General features: G+C 51.2%; 1 protein-coding gene across 1 annotated transcript in view; it reads right to left on the reverse strand.

Annotated features, from left to right (window-relative positions):
- FAM107A (family with sequence similarity 107 member A) overlaps window positions 1-15,148 on the reverse strand; it is a 59,953-nt gene extending 44,805 nt beyond the window's left edge. Inside the window, exon 1 of the mRNA XM_024204890.3 lies at window positions 14,691-15,148. Within this exon, the coding sequence (XP_024060658.1) occupies window positions 14,691-14,714 (24 nt within the window). The 5' untranslated portion in view covers window positions 14,715-15,148. The remainder of the gene's footprint in view (window positions 1-14,690) is intronic.
- Window positions 15,149-17,689: the final 2,541 nt, after the last annotated feature.

Consider the following 17,689-nt stretch of genomic DNA (forward strand, 5'->3'; position numbering starts at 1 on the left):
CTTTCCTGTTGGTAGTGGCCGAGGGAATGCTGGGAAATGTAGTTCTTTCCCTGCTCCAGGGCTGGCTCTATAGGCAGGGAGCTAACCAAGGAACTACAGCTCCCAGGGCCCCCTGTTGGTTCCATGCTGGATCCCTGCCGCCCCTGCAAATGGGCTGCCCCATGCACCTGCTTGCTTTGCTGGTGCCTAGAGCGGCCCCTGCTGGTTCCTGCAGCCCTTAGAGATGGAGAGCAGGGCTGGCCAGCGTCGCTGCTCGAGTGCGGCCTGGGCATTCCGGGGGTGGGCGTGTCACAGGCGGCAGGAGTAAGGAAAGGGCAAAAATGGCAGAGGGATCTCAAGAGGGCAACTGCCCGGAAGAGATATTCAGACTGAAGGGGTGTGTGTGTGTGTGTATGTATGTGTGTGTGTGTGGGGTGTGTGTGTGTGTGTGTGGGGTGTGTATGCGGGGGTACTGCTGGCCTGGCTGGGGCATACAGCTGCCCCGACGTACCAGTCCTTGAAAGGCTTTGCTTTCCCAGCCCTCTTGCTTCCCTGCACTCTTTTTGCCCCCCGTGTCCAAAGGGCTGCGAGCCGGCGCTCTGCTGGTGGCGTAGCTTAGCCCTCGGGTGGATGCTGGGAGCCGTCCCAGGCTGCAGCAGCATGTTGCACCCTCTTGTGTTTTCCTGTCCCACGTCACCAATTCCCTGAGGCGGGGAACGTGGCTCGAGCGACACATCCTGGCTGATCCTGTCTCAGCCCCCAGGTGGGCATGGCCGGGGTGGGTCTCCAGGCAGCCGGCCCCAGCTGGCTGTGCTGTGCAGAGGGAGGGAGCAGGATTTCGTAGCTGTACCCTGTCCAGCTAGGAGCACGGCGTGGGATTGCGGCATGGGTTCCTCTCCCCTGTCACTCACACATCCGCCCAGTGCCCAACCCAGCTCCTCGGGCCAGGCACTGATGTGGGCACAAACAAAAACCTTCTCATGTCTGAACTACCAAGACATATGGCTCCTAGACAGGCAGCCATGTGGGCGTGTCCTCCCATGCCCCTCCCCTTGCTGGTGTGTGGCACGCCCTCCCTCACCTGGCAAGCCACTCCTACAGGCCGTACATTCTGTGGGGCAGGCACCTCCCGCTGAATGTTTTCTGTGCAGCGCCTAGCACACTTGTGGTTGCCATAAAATAATGAATCATGATCTACATTGGAGTTTAATGGGGCCAGCGGGTTTTAGCATCACCTGTACTGAAGGAGACATTTTTAGATGTCAAGGTAGCCTTCCTAGCCGAGACATTAATGCTGAATAATTCTCTGCTGCTCTTTTACAAAGGACAATTGAAGGCTGTGGCAGACATTCAGGTCTGTCTTTGTGGCTCTATAATCAGCGAAATCAAAAACCTGGATCTGAATCAGCTGGACTATGGGCAAGTTTAGCTACTGCCGAGTGTCTGAGCTTCAAGACCCAGGCCCATCTCGAGTCTCTCTCTAGTCCCATGTTTGGCTAACGCTGATTTTAGAATGAAGTATGCTCACTGCAGCTCCTACATGACTTGGTACTTGTAGAAGTAATGTTGCAAAAGTGATAGATAGAAAGTCACTGGAAAACATGGAGAAGAACATAAGAATGGCCGTACTGGGTCAGAGTAAAGGTCCATCTAGACCAGTATCTTGTCTTTCAACAGCAGCCAGTGCCAGGTGCCCCAGAGGGAATGAACAGAACAGGCAATCGCCGAGTCATCCATCGTACGTCGTCCACTCCCAGCTTTCGACAGAGGAGACGCGTTAGAGATTGTTTGTGAACTTTGTGCCAGCGTTTTTATTGCTAGCTTAGCGGCTTGCCCCAGCATCCTTGGCCAACACTTCCCCTGTCCAGACTTCCATACAGTAGAAGCTGAGCAAATTGTTCACCTGACAGCCACAGTCCCACCCCAGAGGTGGCTGCATAGCAGTAGTTGGCTATGGAGCGATCACAGCAGTAAGAGCTCAAGGAGCCTGTGGGGATGACAGGACCCACAAGCACACACAAATTATTCTTCTTATTTTGCTACTTCCTGAAGTTTCCTTGACATGTGAGTGGCTCAATCCCAATGCAAACCCCAAGGAACAAAGCCGCAGCAGCAGCCCAGCAAAGACTTGAATCCGTTTTGATTTGGGCGTCAGCGAGCTGGCACAGATCTGTCAGCTGGTGCTTTTCCCGGGCAGTGATCGCTCTGGTCACTTTCCCACTAACGACTCCACCTGCCTCTCCTACTCCGCAGCTGAGCTTTTACGGGGCTTTGTCAGTCCCAAAGGAAACAGTTTTAGGAGAAAGAGCAAAAGAAAATACCCAGATTTTTCAGCAGCTCTGTTTTTTGTTGACTCCACACTGGGGAAGTAAATGGTTTCTGAGGCAGCGATGCTGAGCCCAGCTCCTCTGCACACCGGGGACACGAAATTCCCCTCTCCCACAGCTCCCGCGCTATACAGTGGAATTGTAGCAGCTCTGTTTGCATTTCAGACTCTCTTCTGGTGCCTTACCCTGCTGGGTGAATTTCACCCAGCAATAATACATTTGGGATTGTCTGCTTGAAAGAGCTAGATCAGTTAGACTGATTGTGCGTGTGTGTGTGTGTGTGTGTGTGTGCATGCACATGTGTGTGAATAATTGTGCAAAGAAGTCCTACAAGGAACTCTGTTCCGTGGGCCAGGGATCTGTCTAGAAATGCTTTCTGAAGCCTCCCTAACGCCGCAGGTGGCATTTGGCCAAAGTGTCAGCAGAATTCAGTCCCTTTAGTTCTATTCAAATGGTCTCTTAGGGCTGGAAGACAGCAGCTCTCTCTGGCTTCCTGCGCAGTGCGCTCAGCTGTACGTCAGGGCATTTTCTGTGGGCATGTCGGAGTGACATGAGCTTGTTCTCCTTCCTCGACTGCGGCTGCAGCGAAAGCCCTGTCAGCAAGCTGGGCTCTTTAATTACACTTGGGCTTTCTTTGCTTCACAAACCACTGAGCTGCTTTTCTTTTTTCTCCTGCTAACAAGGCTCAAAGCTCTCGGTTCCCACAAGAAATCTGGAAAGTAGCGAAGGGCCCAAGACTCATTGGTCAAGCCCAGATTTTGACACCCACCCCCAAAATTCAGGGTTGTTCAGAATAGAGGTTTGGTCTCGCTGATCTGGAGCAGCCAGGCATTTGGGTGTGGATCTGGTTTCGGAGTCTGAATGTCAACGACATTTGCCGGGCTGTGGCTATGGTGTTTGGCTCGGGCACATCTTTAATTACAAAAGGCAGAAGGTCCAGTGTCAGACTGTACATCTTAGCAGGGCAATCAACACTGCAGCTGGCACAAAAACCCCAGCATGTAGGGCTAACCCACTAGCTCCGTGGTAAGGAATACAGCTCTGAACTGGCCATTTTTTGCTGCCTATCAGAGCTGAAGTACCATAAAGAGCAGACCCCTGGGCAGAGCGCCCCTCCTGTCACTCTGCATTGACCCCTTTGGCTGACGTACTGCTGCTGATGGGAGCCAAAGGGCGGGAGCAAGCTGCAGATGAGGGCCTGGAGGGAAGGAAAGGCTGGGGAACCCCTTTCCACCAAGTAAAGCAAAAGGCATCACTTTTTGGCCACTGCAAACCATGATTGCTATTACTCAACAGCTCCCAACCTGTTAGCTCTGCGAGGCCAGGGCACTGCCTACGCCTTTGGGTACTCTGTGCAAAGGCACAAATGTGGCGCCTAGCTGACTGTGGCTGAAATTAGCCCACAGGGATAAGCATAAGATGAGGTGGGAAAGCCTTGGGGAATGAAATTGTCCCTCTGCCTGGCTCTAGTGCTGGAAGAAAGGCAGGCTCCTCCCGAGAGCGCTTTGGCTACAACCCAGCTTGGAAAGGCTGCCGGGGTCCGAAAGAGGACACAGGAGGAAGAGGAGAAGGGAGGGGATGTGGCATCATGAACCAGGCTGCAGGGATGCCTGTGGACAGAGCTGTGTGGACATTCAGACCACAAACAGCCACTGGATTCATCCCCCAGCTCACGCCAACCTTGCCAGGTGCCAGGGTGGACACACTGCCCATAGTCTCCCCAGCCCTACCAGCACTGCGTGGAGAGAGAGCGTGAGCGCTCATCTCTGCGTCAGAGCCAACCGCTCATCAACAAGCTCGCCAGTGCTAGGAGACACAAACAGGTGTCGCTTCAGCACCGGCCAGGCCAGTCGTTCTAGCGAAACTCTTCTGACGCCTGAACAGACGTGTTTATTATGGACAATAGCTATAAAAAAGAGCTAGGGACAATCCAAAAGTGTGGGTCCTTCCTGAGAACTCTGGCCTGGATGTCAGTGTCCCCGGCAATGCCTGGGGGCCCCCGGCCTTCACACCGCAACACAAGTCATTTCCATCAGTCATACCGCATCTCACACTGCATGCTTTTCTGGCCATAAGAGTAGAATTCTTTAAGGTCAATATAGCCTGTAAGCAGCCTTTGAAAAGCACACGGAGGGCAATTGTTCATCGGCTTACAGTGTCTCTCCCCCACAACCAGCATTTGCTGCCAACACCAGCGTTAAAACAGGGAGTCACCACTGAGCAGCTGTTTTTCTAACGGAGTCCTGTGGGAAGCTGTTCTTAGCCTGACGCTATTTCACATTTTTTATCAATGACCTGGAAGAAAACATAAAATCATCACTGATAAAGTTTGCTGATGACACACAAATTGGGAGAGTGATAAATAATGCAGAGGACAGGTCACTTGATACAGAGTTCTTGGCAAACTGGGTACAAGCGACAATATGCATTTTAATATGGCTAAATGTAAATGTATCCATCTAGGAACAAAGACTGAAGGTCACGCTTACAGGATGGGGGACTCTAGCCTGGGAAGCAGCGACTCTGACAGAGATTTGGGAGTCATGGTGGATAATCAGCTCTCAGTGCAATGCTGTGGCCGGAGGGCTAATGCGATCCTTGGATACATAGAGGGGAATCTCAGGTAGGAGCAGAGAGGTTATTTCACTCCTGTATTTGGCAGTGGTGGGCCCGCTGCTGGAATCCTGGGTCCAGTTCTGGTGCCCACAGTTCAAGAAGGAGGCTGATAAGTTGGAGAGGGCTCAGAGAAGAGCCAGGAGAATGATTAAAGGATTAGAAAACCTGCCTGATAGTGATAAACTCCATAGACTGAGCTCCGTGAGTCTAACAAAGAGAATGTGAAGGGGTGATTTGATCACAGCCTAGAAGGGATCAGAGGGAACAAATATTTAATCAATGAGCTCTTCAGGCTAGCGGCGAAAGGTCTAACTGGATCCAGTGGCTGGAAGTTGAAGCTAGACAAAGTCACACTGGAAATAAGGTGTTGGTTTGTCACAGTGAGGGTCATTAACCACTGGAACAATTGCTCAGGGGTCCTGGTGGATTCTCACATTTTGAAATCCAGATGGGCTGTTTCCCTAGATCTGCTCTAGGGGTCACTGCGGGGCCGGTCTCTGCCCTGTGCGATGCAGGAGGTCAGACTACATGATCACAACGGTCCCTTCTGGCCATGGGGTCTCTGAAATGCTCTTTCCCCCTTGCTCTATCCTCCTCCCATGCAGATGCTCCTGCCTTCCCCGACATCTCTTCCTTGGAGCACAGACATCAGCTTCCAGCCAGTGAGCTTTGCTCTGCCTTTCAGAATTGGTGGTTCCAGTTTAATTAGGATTATTAACTAACTTGGGGGTAGTTGTATGGACACATAAATACATTTGGGGCATATCCTCAGCGGCTGCAAATCTGCACAAGCTCCACTGATTTAAATGGAACTACCCTGATTTATAGCAGCTGAGGATCTGGCCCATTGTGTTCCCTTTTCCCGTTTGATTCCTGAGGCTCTTCTTGTTACCGGTTGTTGCTTCCCAGCTGATGCCGGAGGAGGCTGATGAGCTTTAGAAGGAAGGAAATGGGAACTGAGCTGGGGAATGAACAGAACAGTCTTTGAGTAATCACATCTGGGACCCCGGTTCCATTTCTTCCCTTTAAATGGAAGGTCCAGGCTCTATCGCGCTGGTGGAATCATGATCCGGCTCTCGGCGCGGCTGGCTGGCATGACATGTTAATCCCCCGGAAATTGGAGTTCTTTCTTCCTTGCACTCTGCCTTGCAGTCAATGAACTAGCCCGTTTCTGGCTCGCACGATAAAGCTCTTCTCTGTCCTGCCAGCCACAAACACTGCTGCTCTTGTTTGCCTTTACTCGGCACTTCTCTCTCCAAAAGCAGGGCCCAGCATTCTAATGGCCAGAACAAGAGTTTCCAAAAGCTCCAAGGGAGAGAAGCGGCTTTTGGTCAATGTGAATTTTCCATTTAGTAACATAGATTTTCCCTTTAAACTTCCTCTTAGCATTTAAGAGCTCTGCTCTCTGCCAGCTTCTTGCCTTTTCATAGCTGGCACCATTCAAGAGAAAGGGTCAAACTCTTCCCTGGTGTAAACTCCATTGGAACAAATGGAATTATACCAGGTGCTGCTTTGACCCAATGTCCAGTCTGTGGCAAACAGATGCTCATTAGCTGATGCTCATTAACAATAAGCCCTTCAGAAAACGAAGCCTTTGTTTTAGGGTTGGTTGGGCTAGAATGCTTGAGGTTGTGCTTGTGTTCAGATGCTGGTCCACATGTGAGGCTTGGAAGAGAATTCACCTGTTCAGCTGTCTGGTGACACTGATAAAAATGGCATCACTGCCTCCTGCTATATTGAGAACTGGAGGAAGAAGAACCAAAAGAAACACAACTTCTACTTAGTTCTTTACTTGCTACCCTTGCTGTGCCGGTGGCAGAATCAACAGGTAGATGCTTATAATCTGGGACAACCTTACAATGGACAAAATGACTAGCTTTGAAAGAGACACCTCTTATGAATATATAGCCAATGGCTTTACTTTATTACCTGCACCAAAGCCAATGAAAAGGGCAAAGGACCTGTTATTTATCGATGCACCGTTCTCCTCCTGTTAGAGGAGAGGTACAGTATAAGTAATATTAGCCCATTTCCTTCTAGGGATTTTATTTCAGGACGTAGCTTGTATTTTAGAATTGAAATATTGACTTTTGTGGCGTTCGTCACCTTTGCAGCATGAATCATCTGGTTTGATGAAATGATCATACTTGCAACGAATGTACGACTAACCATATTTTATTTGAAATTGCAGGAAGCAGGGTCATTTTGAAACAACAGGTCTATTTTATCTTTTATCTATCTTGTGTTTGCGTCGATGGGAGCTGCAGGGAAAATCAAGGCACAGTTTCATTTCTTGGGGAGCTTCCTTTATACGTGGGAGGGGAAGGTAGGTAAAAATCTGAAGGAATTAGTAGGAAGAGCTCACTCTTATCCAAAGCTTCTTAAATAGAAAAGAGCTGAAGTATGCAACTTTCTTTAACTTCTGTAGAGCTGCAGTATGATCTCACCAATAGCCTGATGTCCCATGTCAATTGAAAGGGATGGAATGTAAGGTTGAAGAGAGGTACAGTTATACTACGGCGGGCATAGCGTATGGTATTATACTTTTACTGCTGTAACAGTAGTTACACTAAATCGGGAGTAGCACATCTCTCCAGAGATTACAGGCTATCACTCAGTACAAAAAGATTACCTGCTACTTTGCTTTCACTTCCTAAGGACTTGGGGCCTGGTGACAACCGGTTTCCCATACCAGTGGCTGATGTCACCATCACTGGACTGTGTCATCATCTGTGGATAAGTGGACCTGACAGAACGAGTTGATTACAAGAGTGGAAAGCTCTTGGGTGTGTTTAAATATCTTGATGATCAGCAGCAGTCAGAAAAGTAATACAGAGATGTGGGAGTCAGGGGATACAGGAAATTGGCAGAAATACAGCCGAGTACAGAGCAGTTCTAGTGATCCTGGCAACATCTGTGTGGTACATTTTATTTTTATGTAGCATCCTTAAATGTGTTGTCATGTTTCACGTGGTGGCAAGAGAAGAGGCCAATGCACCTGTGATGGGTCAGCTGATCCCCATTTGGGCTTAAAAGAGGGCACCTGGGCTCTAAAGAGAAGAGCTGGTCAGGAAGGGGCAGTGAGAGCTGCCTGGGAGGCCAGAGATCGGGAGACTGCAGGAGGTCCCTGAAGGAAGCTGTAGGTGGTTCCTGGTGGAAGGCAGAAGATGAGAATGGTGGAGGCATTTGCTGGTGGAGTTGCCCACACCGGAGAGCCAGGGCAGGGCGGAGCTGAAGGCAGGAGAGCAGCTGAGGGAGTTGCCTCCTGGCATCCAAGTTGGAGAGCCAGAGCAAAGGGCCAGAGAAGGCAGAAGGCAAGGGGCAGTGGTTAGGGAGGCCACTCGTCTCTCTTGATACTGGCCTGGCCTCTCTCTGGTGGGTTTGTCCCCTGTCCAGTCCTAGGAGAAAACCAGAGGTGGTTTTATCCAGTATCGGATGGGCGGCACCATTCTGAAGAGGGCGCCACTCCACCCCTCTGTCCTAACCTCGCCCGCTTCACGCAGCTCAGGCTGGTGGCACCAGGGCACTCTAGAAAATGGCGTCCCCCATGTGGCAGGACCTTGCACATGCCAGGCATGTGAGGTCACGCTGGCGGGGGCAGGCCCATGCCGTTTCTGGAAGTGCGGGAATGTCCGATGTTCCGGGAATGTGTGAGCAGTGGAGGGGCTTACCCACTGGCAGCTGGGTGCTGGGAGCTGGAAAAGGGGGCTGATATGGGTGCTCCCCTGGTGAGGCAGAACTCCCAGCAGAGAGGATGTGGGGGTTCCTGCTGGGAAGAGCGGGGTTACAGTCTAGTTGTGCGGGCTGGGTGGCTGTCTTGCTGAAAGGTCCAAAGAAGAATCCGGGTGTGGTGGAAGATGCGGGCACGTGGTACGTGCTAGGTCAGTGGACTAGACAATGTGAAGTATTAAGGACTATATACATTGGTGACTATGGAGAAGCGGACCTAGTCTAGGGCTTTTGTTATGGAATATTTGAACTATGTTTTGGTAATAAACTGTCCCAAAGGAGGGAATTGTTGAGGCAAGAAAGCCTGTGTGACGTTAATGGGGACTCTGAAGGAGGGAATTTGAGGCCAGCATGCCTGTTCTGCCACTGGAGGGCGCTGCAGGTGGGCTTGCCCTATGACAGACTAGAAATACTGACAGGCCAAGTAGGAGAGCACCACGGCAGTTCATAAAGAACTGAGTGACTCGGGCTGACTTCATGGCTTTGGCGGAGTTTTCAGTTCCAGCTGCTATTTCCAGTTTAACACTCTTGACCTATGGCCTATCTTCAGGCTCCCGTTCCCAGAGATGCCAGACCCTTCCCCTTGACTATAACTAAACCTCTCCACAGGGAGAATTTAAAACAGACGATCAGGCTGGTGCAGCATGCTTCATTTGCTTACACAACCCCCGGTCATTGTCTGAAGCCTTCTTCCTAAATCATTGGACTGCTGCCCTCAGTAGTTCATATCCGCAAGCCACGCTCCCGGCTGCAAGGGAAGATGAGCCGACACCAGGGTATGTCTTTGCAGTGTTGTGGAAGCCTGACATTCCGGAGAATGTGTGTGGCCAGAACCGTCACTGAGAAGGTGGCCGGCTCTGCCAGCCGAAGCTTGGGGCCAGCATTGCTAATGTGTTAAATGTGCTGGTGAGCGAGAGGTGCAAGGAAACTCCCGACACAACAGCAGAGACATGAAAGAGCAATTCCACGTCCATCCCACGGCTCTTCCTGCAGTCTCTCCTCAGAACTGCAAATCAGTCTCTGGAGTCACTCCCAGACAGGGCTGGAGAGCTAGATTAGCTTAGGTTGTTGATCTGCTCTAAATCTAATAACACCCCATTGCCTTTACTCCCCTCTATCTCACTGATGACTGCGGAACCTGTGCTTTGCAAAGCACTGGGCAGAGGGCCTGGCCCTGAGGCCTTTTCACCCTGATCTCCCCCTTCCTGCCCTCGGCCGTGTTCTGCGCCTCCTGTTGCATCTTGTCCCTGTTTCAGCCCCGATCTTGCAGTTGCTGGTGTGGATCTGTGCGGAGCCGGTGTCCTCACATGAGGCAGCGATGGTGAAGCAGCTGCAGCCCTAGAAGGGGGAATTTTGTGGGATCCCTGACCTAGGGCTGGCGGCTAACGCCCTGCAAGCTCCCTGCGGATATACCGGCGCTCTTTGCTAAGCCCTATTGTTCTGCTGATGTCCTGTACATCACAATCCACTTATTTTAATCCCTCGGCGCTGCTGTTCTGTTCTAAATCTGACAGGTGTGAAGCTGGGACAGTTCCTGACTTCAGCCCTAGCTTGGGTGTGACGTACGTGGAGCCCCTCACCGGCACTTCCTTGTGCAGCTCCTGCTCTTTACGACGGAGCTTTCCTGGGCCTGGCTGAGGGAACCCAGCCCTTCTGCAGCAGCGTGTTTAATGCAGCGCTTAATGACGCCTGTGAAGGCTTGGACAAAACCGCCACGCAGTTTCCGTTAGCACAACCTGGCCAGGACCGGCAGGTACAGCTAGGGGAGGAGGAGCTCACACAGGGGATGTCATCCATGGGCAGAGCAGATCCAGCTGGTCCAGAGGGACCAGTGCTAACGCTTCACTGGGCAGTAACGCTCCTCCCACACAGCACCAACGTGCCAGGATGGACAATTCCTCCCTGGCTCTCACAGGCGATCAGCTCGCTCCTTGTGCTGGCCCTAGTCCCCCTTGTGCCTTTCGTGTGTGGCGACAGATGTCTTTCCTTGGGGTCCACAAACACTGCTAACCTCTTGGTGTGGCTCCCGCTGCGGGCCTCAGGGTAGACTTCCACCCAGGCTGTCCGCGTCACAGATCCCCTGGTTCTCATGCTCTGAGACAAGGAGCACAGGCTACGGCCCGAGTCCTTGGCTGCAGCCAGGAGCACACAGTACTGTTCACCAGGGCCCTGTGCACAGGGCCGGTCCAGCGGTGTAAATCAGAGCCGGAGAGGAGGGTGAGGTGGTTAAGAGACTGGACTGGGGCTCAAGCCAGAATCCCAATTCCCACCTCTGCCACAGACACCCTGTGTGTCCCTGAGCAAGTCACTTCTCCTCTCTGGCTCCCTTTCCCCAGCTATAACATGGGACGGCTGAAGTCCCTGCCTCGCAGGACGGCTGGGAGGCTGAATCCAGCAGCGCGGGCACGGGGCTCAGATACTGCAGGGATGGATGAAAGTCCTACCTACATAACCAGGGCCAAACTTCGCCACAAAGCAAACGACTGGGGCTAGCTGGCAGGACGCACAAAGGGCTGTCAATGGGGCGTCGCTATATCCTGGCCACGGCCCCGATACTGTCTGCAGAGAGGCATGGCATACAGGGGCTGCTACGCCGGCCCTGGGCCAGTCCTCCAACAGCTGGCTAGGCCCCTCCCTTGTCCTTTGTTCCTCTGTTTTCCGGGCCGAGCTACTCACTAGACATTGCGGCAGCCGTGTTAAATCCGACTCTCCTGCTTCGCTTGTATGTATCAGGCGAAACTTTATCTGAACACACGCAGGGAGTCTGTAAATGCCTGCGAAGGACGCCAGAGAAAGGAGGTCGGCACTCGGGAACCCCTGATTACAGCCCCTCAGCCAGGCTAGCTTCTGCTCGGGCACATAGACGTTCACTCAGTGCTGGAGGAAACGCACAACCTAACCGTAGCTAGGAAACAGGAGAAAAGGGGCTTTCCCTTCCACCGCCATCAGATTCATTCTAGACAATAAAAAATGGACCCGCAAGTCATTAGTCTTTAACGGCTCTTCCTGCTTAACGGCCGCTACCCAGGGCTACATTCTTTTGTCTAACCAGGCAACGTTGTGGTTGTTGAAATGCAAGTGAAATCTCTGACCTTGTTTGTACCCACCCAAGTCAAGTCGTCTCCAAACCAGCATCTTTCAGAAGCGTGTCAGAGCCAAGCCTGCTGTACTGGAAACGCTCGTCTTTTGTGGGCGCTGCCATCCACCAGCTACAGTGCAGGGGTTATGGAGGCGATTGGGGGGGACTGGCCCCATGGCAGCACTCGTGAGAGGGATTTTATCGTTAAATTAAAAAACGCTGTTACCTTGTCCCCGCTCAGCTCCTAGCGCACGGCTTGGTGTAACATAGAAGGCATCGAAGCACGTCTCAGGGCTACTTTGGTACAAATTCAGCCCTCCATCCCACAGACTTCGGGTACATCATCATTCAAGCCAGGTGCAAACTCCCACTCCAGGAGACATCCCTGATGGAGCTAGAAGTACAGCCGCGGGGGCTGAGCAGCAGGAGGGGCTAGCTGCTCTGAGCATGGACGTAGGGGCTCCGATGGTATCATGGTTGGCGTGGCTATCCCCTCCCAGCACCACGGCTCCCCTCAATCAGAGCTAACGCAGGTATGTCTCCTCGAGCAGGAAGTTCCACGGTGCAGCTCGAATGCAGCTATACTCTGTGTCACAGCGGTGGAGTGTATGGGATAGGTCAGGAAAAGGCTAATTTCTGGAAGTTTGCAGATGACACAAAAATTGAGGGAGTGGTAAATAATGCAGAGGACAGGGCACTGCTTCAGAGTGATCTAGCTCGCTTGGTAAACTGGGGGCAAGCAAGCAACGTGTGTTTTAATACAGCTAAATGTAAACGTCGGTCGTACTTACGCGATGCGGGACTCTACCGGGGAAAGCTCTGAAAAAGATTTGGGGCTCATGCTGGATAATCAGCTGACTATGAGCTGCGGGTGTGATGCTGAGGGCAAAAGGGCTAATGTGCATAAACAGGGGAATCTCGAGTAGGCGCAGAGAGGTTATTTTGCCTCTGTGTTTGGCACAGGTGCGACCGCTGCTGGAATCCCGTGTCCAGTTCTGGTGCCCACAATTCAAGAAGGATGCTGATAAATCGGAGAGGGGGCAGAGAAAAGCCATGAGAACGATGAAAGGATTAGAAAATTTACCTTATAGTGAGAGACTCAGGGCTTGTCTACACTACCGCGGTAATTCGACGGCTGGCAATCGAACTTCCGGGTTCGATTTATCGCGTCTGGTCTGGACGCGATAATTCGAACCAGGAAGTGCTCGCCGTCGACTGCGGTACTCCACCTCAGCGAGAGGAGTACCGCGGAGTCGACGGGGGAGCCTGCCTGCCGCGTGTGGACCGCGTCTGAACCGCGGTAAATTCGAACTAAGGTATGTCGACTTCAGCTACGTTATTCACGTAGCTGAAGTTGCGTACCTTAGATCGAATTGGGGTGTTAGTGTAGACCAGGCCTCAATGAGCTCCATCTATGTAACTGAAGAAAGAGAAGGATAAGGCATGACTTGATCACAGTCTGTAAGTGCCTATGCAGGGAAGAAATATTTAATAATGGGCTCTTCAGTCTAGCAGAGGGAGGTTTAGCCAGATCCAATGGTTGGCAGTCGAAGCTAGACAATTCAGACTGGAAATAAGGCGTAATTTTTCGACAGTGAAGGTCATGAACCATTGGCACAGTTCCCCGAGGGTTGTGGTGGATTCTCCATCACTGGCAGTTCTGAAATCAAGCTGGGACGTTTTCCGAGAAGCTCTGCTGCAGGGATTGTTTTGGTGGCAGGTCTCTGGCCGGTGTTATACGGGGAATCAGGCTAGATGATCACAATGGTCCCTTCTGGCCTTGGAATCTATGAATCTAATTGCTGCTGTCTCTATTCTCTGCCAGTGGCATTTGATGCTGACTGTGCCCTTAGTGGGAAGGGGAGTTAATGGGAGAAGAGAAAGAGAGGAAAACAAACACGTCCTCCTGGCCGATGAGGGGAGGGAGAGACCTCAGCTGAGTTTCATTGACAGAGGAATCCGGCCTTGCATACTTGGTGGCGAGTGAGCTGTGAACAATTTACGGGGCAAGAAATATTTCTGAGACCCAGTCATGCTTTTGCCCAGTGAATACATTCCGGGAAATTCTGAGCTGCTTGCAGGTGATTCTCCAACAGACAAGAGGCTACATTAAAGAACTGATTTGCGATGAATATTTGCTCAGCTGTAGCCTCTAACGTGTTTTCTCAAGGTGGAGGGTCATTTCTGATCAGAAATGTGAAGGCAGGCATGCCAAACCGGCCAGAGAGGAATGCTTTTTACTACAGGGGAATAAGTTCACATTTTATTTACACTAATCAAATGAAAAAACAATGCAGTGAGCTGCTCCCAGTGACGCAAGACGCCAGGCTGCTGAGTTTAGCAAGTAGAACAATCCCCAGAGGTCTCCTTCGCTTCTGGCACTGGCTTGCTGATGGACCCCTGGAATCATGCTGTAGATCTAGAGCGAATGCAATGTACAGACCTGCACACCCATTCACTTTACACATCTCCCCAGTGCGCCAGAAAGCAAAATGCTGCCCTGCTTTTAACGGCGCTTAGAACTGTCACAAGTGAAGGCGGTAAAACTCTGCTGATCTTGCCTGACCAGCTTAAAAACATCAGATATGTGAGTGAACATTGTCATTGGCAGTGACTGCAAAAACTAAGCCTGGTTTGTGGGGGTGTGTGTGCGTGTGTGCAGCTCTCCAGCTTCCAGACATATCACTGTTCAGCCCCACCCCACGCTCCTCATTGGCTCTAGAGAGCGCCCTAAAGGAAGGCCAATTATCAATCTGATCAGATCGAATTACTTCATCCAGCTGACAGCGTTTGACACCTGTGTCCACACCAGCCACTCCTTGTCTCTAACCCACCACTGAACTCCTGAAAGGATGGGGCAGTGCACAAAGGGGTTAATCAGAGCTACATGTGAGCAGACAAGGGTCATCTCTTCAAAGGCACCAATGCTTAAGCATCAAAGAATAAAGGCATCCCATTACCTTTTTCCCGTGAGCTGCTCCCATAGTACACGTTCAGTGTCCAGGAAGCCTCCCCCAAATCTCCGGCAGTCCCTCCGAATTGTCCTCTTGGCTTGCGCTTGTGGTGAGTCGCAGGCTCTGTGTCGTTCTGTGGTGTTGTCCACACAATCTGTGGAGAGGCATGGGCTGCATTAAACACTAGGGAATGTGCAAACACACGGCTCCTGGCTCCCTGACAGCTCCAGTTTATTCCACAGAGCAACGCAGGCAAAAATCAGCAGGATCTTAAAGGAGATGAGCATCGAAGTTTTCCTTTGACTTCTTCTCCCGCCACGTAAAGAACTCACTTCTGTATACCTAATGTCCGACTTGCACACAGGGTCTGCCCAGGCACAAAGGCAGCTTTCATCCTGTAGATGCCTGGCTTCTAAGCTGGGTTCCTTATTCTGAAAGGCTGTGGAAGATTATAGTAATTGTACTTGACAGACCAAGATGTCACAGAATGCAGAGCTGATCTGGGAAAGAATTCGACCTGCTGGGCTCGGCTGGGCCCCAGCACTAGGAGCTCCTTGTTTGCTCGTGGATTTGTGCCATCCTCTCTAGCCATTTGTCTTGCACTTCACGATGGCTTGGCGGAGACGCCTTGACAAATAAGCCCATTTCCCCACTGCTCAGAGAAAGAATGCAGGCTTATTATTCAGCTGCTAGGCTGTGGCTCCTGCACTCCCAATCAGGCAGCACTTCAACTTCGGCAAGTTCTTGCGGCTGCTCACAAACAAGCATCTTAAACAAAGATGTTACATAACGTGACGTGTGTGTGTGGCTTAGCCCCAGTGGGTACCCTCGCCGAACTGCACCGGGTAAAGGCCTTGTCCTACACGCTTGCGCTGGCTGCACTGGAGTTCTGCCCAGCTAAATCAGCCCCCAGGGCCAATCCAGGGGGGTGCTGAACACCCTCTGTTTCTGTTAAAGTCAGTGTGAGATGCGGGGGCTCAGCTCCACTCCGGAGACTTGTCAAGGATCTTTAATAAACTCACCAGGGAAGATCTCAGTCATAAAGAATCCTTTCAAACCGCTAGTGACGGGAGGCCACGGGGCACCCCCCACCCCTTTTGCAGCTACCACAGCCAAACTTTTTTGTAAAAAAAGTGACGCGAGTGACTGGCTCCTAAGGCCACGGGGAGGCACCTAAAGAAATGGGTAGATTTTACAAAGTGCTGGGTGATCACTAGAGTCCAGGGCCTCCAGGGGGAGCTGCTCTGCCCGCAGCACTGCTGAAAATCTGCCTGCTCATCAGGCTGCCGAAATATGGATTTAGGAGCCTGACTTTAAAGCCCCAGTTTTTTGACCTGCCTTACTGATTGCTCAGTCGCAGAATCAAAAGCAGAGTCTCCGCACAGTGCCTGAAACATGAGGGCCCCTTGGAAAACCTTCCCATCCAACCAGCACAACCCCAGTGCTGATGGCAGGATTGAATAGAATTTTTATGAGAGACACTGTGGCCGTGTGGGAAATATTTACAGCTTGAATTTTATCTGCCCTAGCATGGAGTCCCTGCTTGCTGACGGGAAGTAAACCAGCTGGCATATCGACGCTGGCAAGGCACGAGGCGGGTGTTAGTTGCAAAGCTACGGCGGTGGTTATACGGACCGTGTTTCTCAGCGCTGACACGGGGGGTGCATGAGCACTTGGCTTTAACAGCAGTGTTTTTACAGCACAGTTGAGGACCTATTTGTGAGAAATCCCGACTTCCTGAAACGTATAGTAAAAGCACGGAGGGCTCTTGGGACGAGGGTCAACGCCAGGCCGGCGCCTGACGGTTTAAATATTTTCATGAGTCTCTCTCTGCTTTTTGCAATAACCTTCGACAGTTATTAAGGGGAGTTTTGCTTTTATTTGTATTTAAGAAAAGAAACCGCAGCTTCCTTTTCCTAATTGTTTTCAGGGTTGGGGGACGTAGGGTTCGAAGTGGAGGCCGAAGGCCCAGGCTCAGGAGTGCGCCCCCTGCACTAGGTTATTAAGAAGGGGATTAGGTATTTGGCATTGATCTGTGGACCTTTATTCTTTCGCTTGGCCTAGGCCTCTTTTCCAGGCAACAGAAAGAGCTTCTCTGTAATGTAACAAAATTGCCTTAATTCTGTGTGATTGAGCTCCTCAGATTGCATTAACCCAGGAATGCCACAGAGCAGCCTGCAGGAAAGCATACGCCAGGCTGTATAAATGCTGCATGTCCGTCTCCGAAAAGCCCACAGAGTGCCTGATTTTTTCCTCTCTTATTGACATCAGTTACACATCTGAGTGCTTAGCACTCCTGACAATTAGACCACAGGTGTCTCTCACTGGGCACCTAGGAAATGAGGCACACACACAGAGTTGAAAATGCTGGTTTAAGTGACTTGCCCAATTTCTCACAGGAACATATGGCAGAGCCAGGGGTAGACCCCACTTCTCATGGGTCACACTCAACTATCTTATCTTATCTACTAGAAGCAGACCTTCCCTTCCTGCAGTCATAAGAACGGCCAGTAACCTGTCTTCCGATAGTGGCAAATGCCAGGTGCCCCAGAGGGAATGAACAGAACAGGGAATCATCAAGTGATCCAGCCCTTGTCGCCCATTCCCAGCTTCTGGCAGAGGGTAGGGACACTTCAGAGCATGGTTTTGCACCCTGCCCATTCTGGCCAATAGCCATTGATGGACCTACCCTCTATGAAAGTATCTAGTTCTTTTTTGAACCCTGTTATAATCTTGGCCTTCACAACATCCTCTGACAAGGAGTTCCACAGGTTGACTGTGTGTTGTGTGAATAAATACTTCCTTTTGTTTGTTTTAAACCTGCTGCCTATTAATTTCATTGGGTGACCCCTAGTTCTTGTGTTACCAGAAGGAGTAAATAACACTTCCTTATTTACTTTATCTACACCAGTCATGATTTTATAGACCTTAGTCATATCCCCCTTTAGTCGTCTCTTTTCCAAGCTGAAAAGTCCCAGTCTTATTAATCTCGCCTCATACGGAAG

The sequence above is a fragment of the Terrapene carolina genome, unplaced genomic scaffold, assembly GCF_002925995.2.
Source record: "Terrapene carolina triunguis isolate 2854851 unplaced genomic scaffold, T_m_triunguis-2.0 Scaffold89, whole genome shotgun sequence".
Taxonomy (NCBI): Eukaryota; Metazoa; Chordata; order Testudines; family Emydidae; genus Terrapene; species Terrapene triunguis.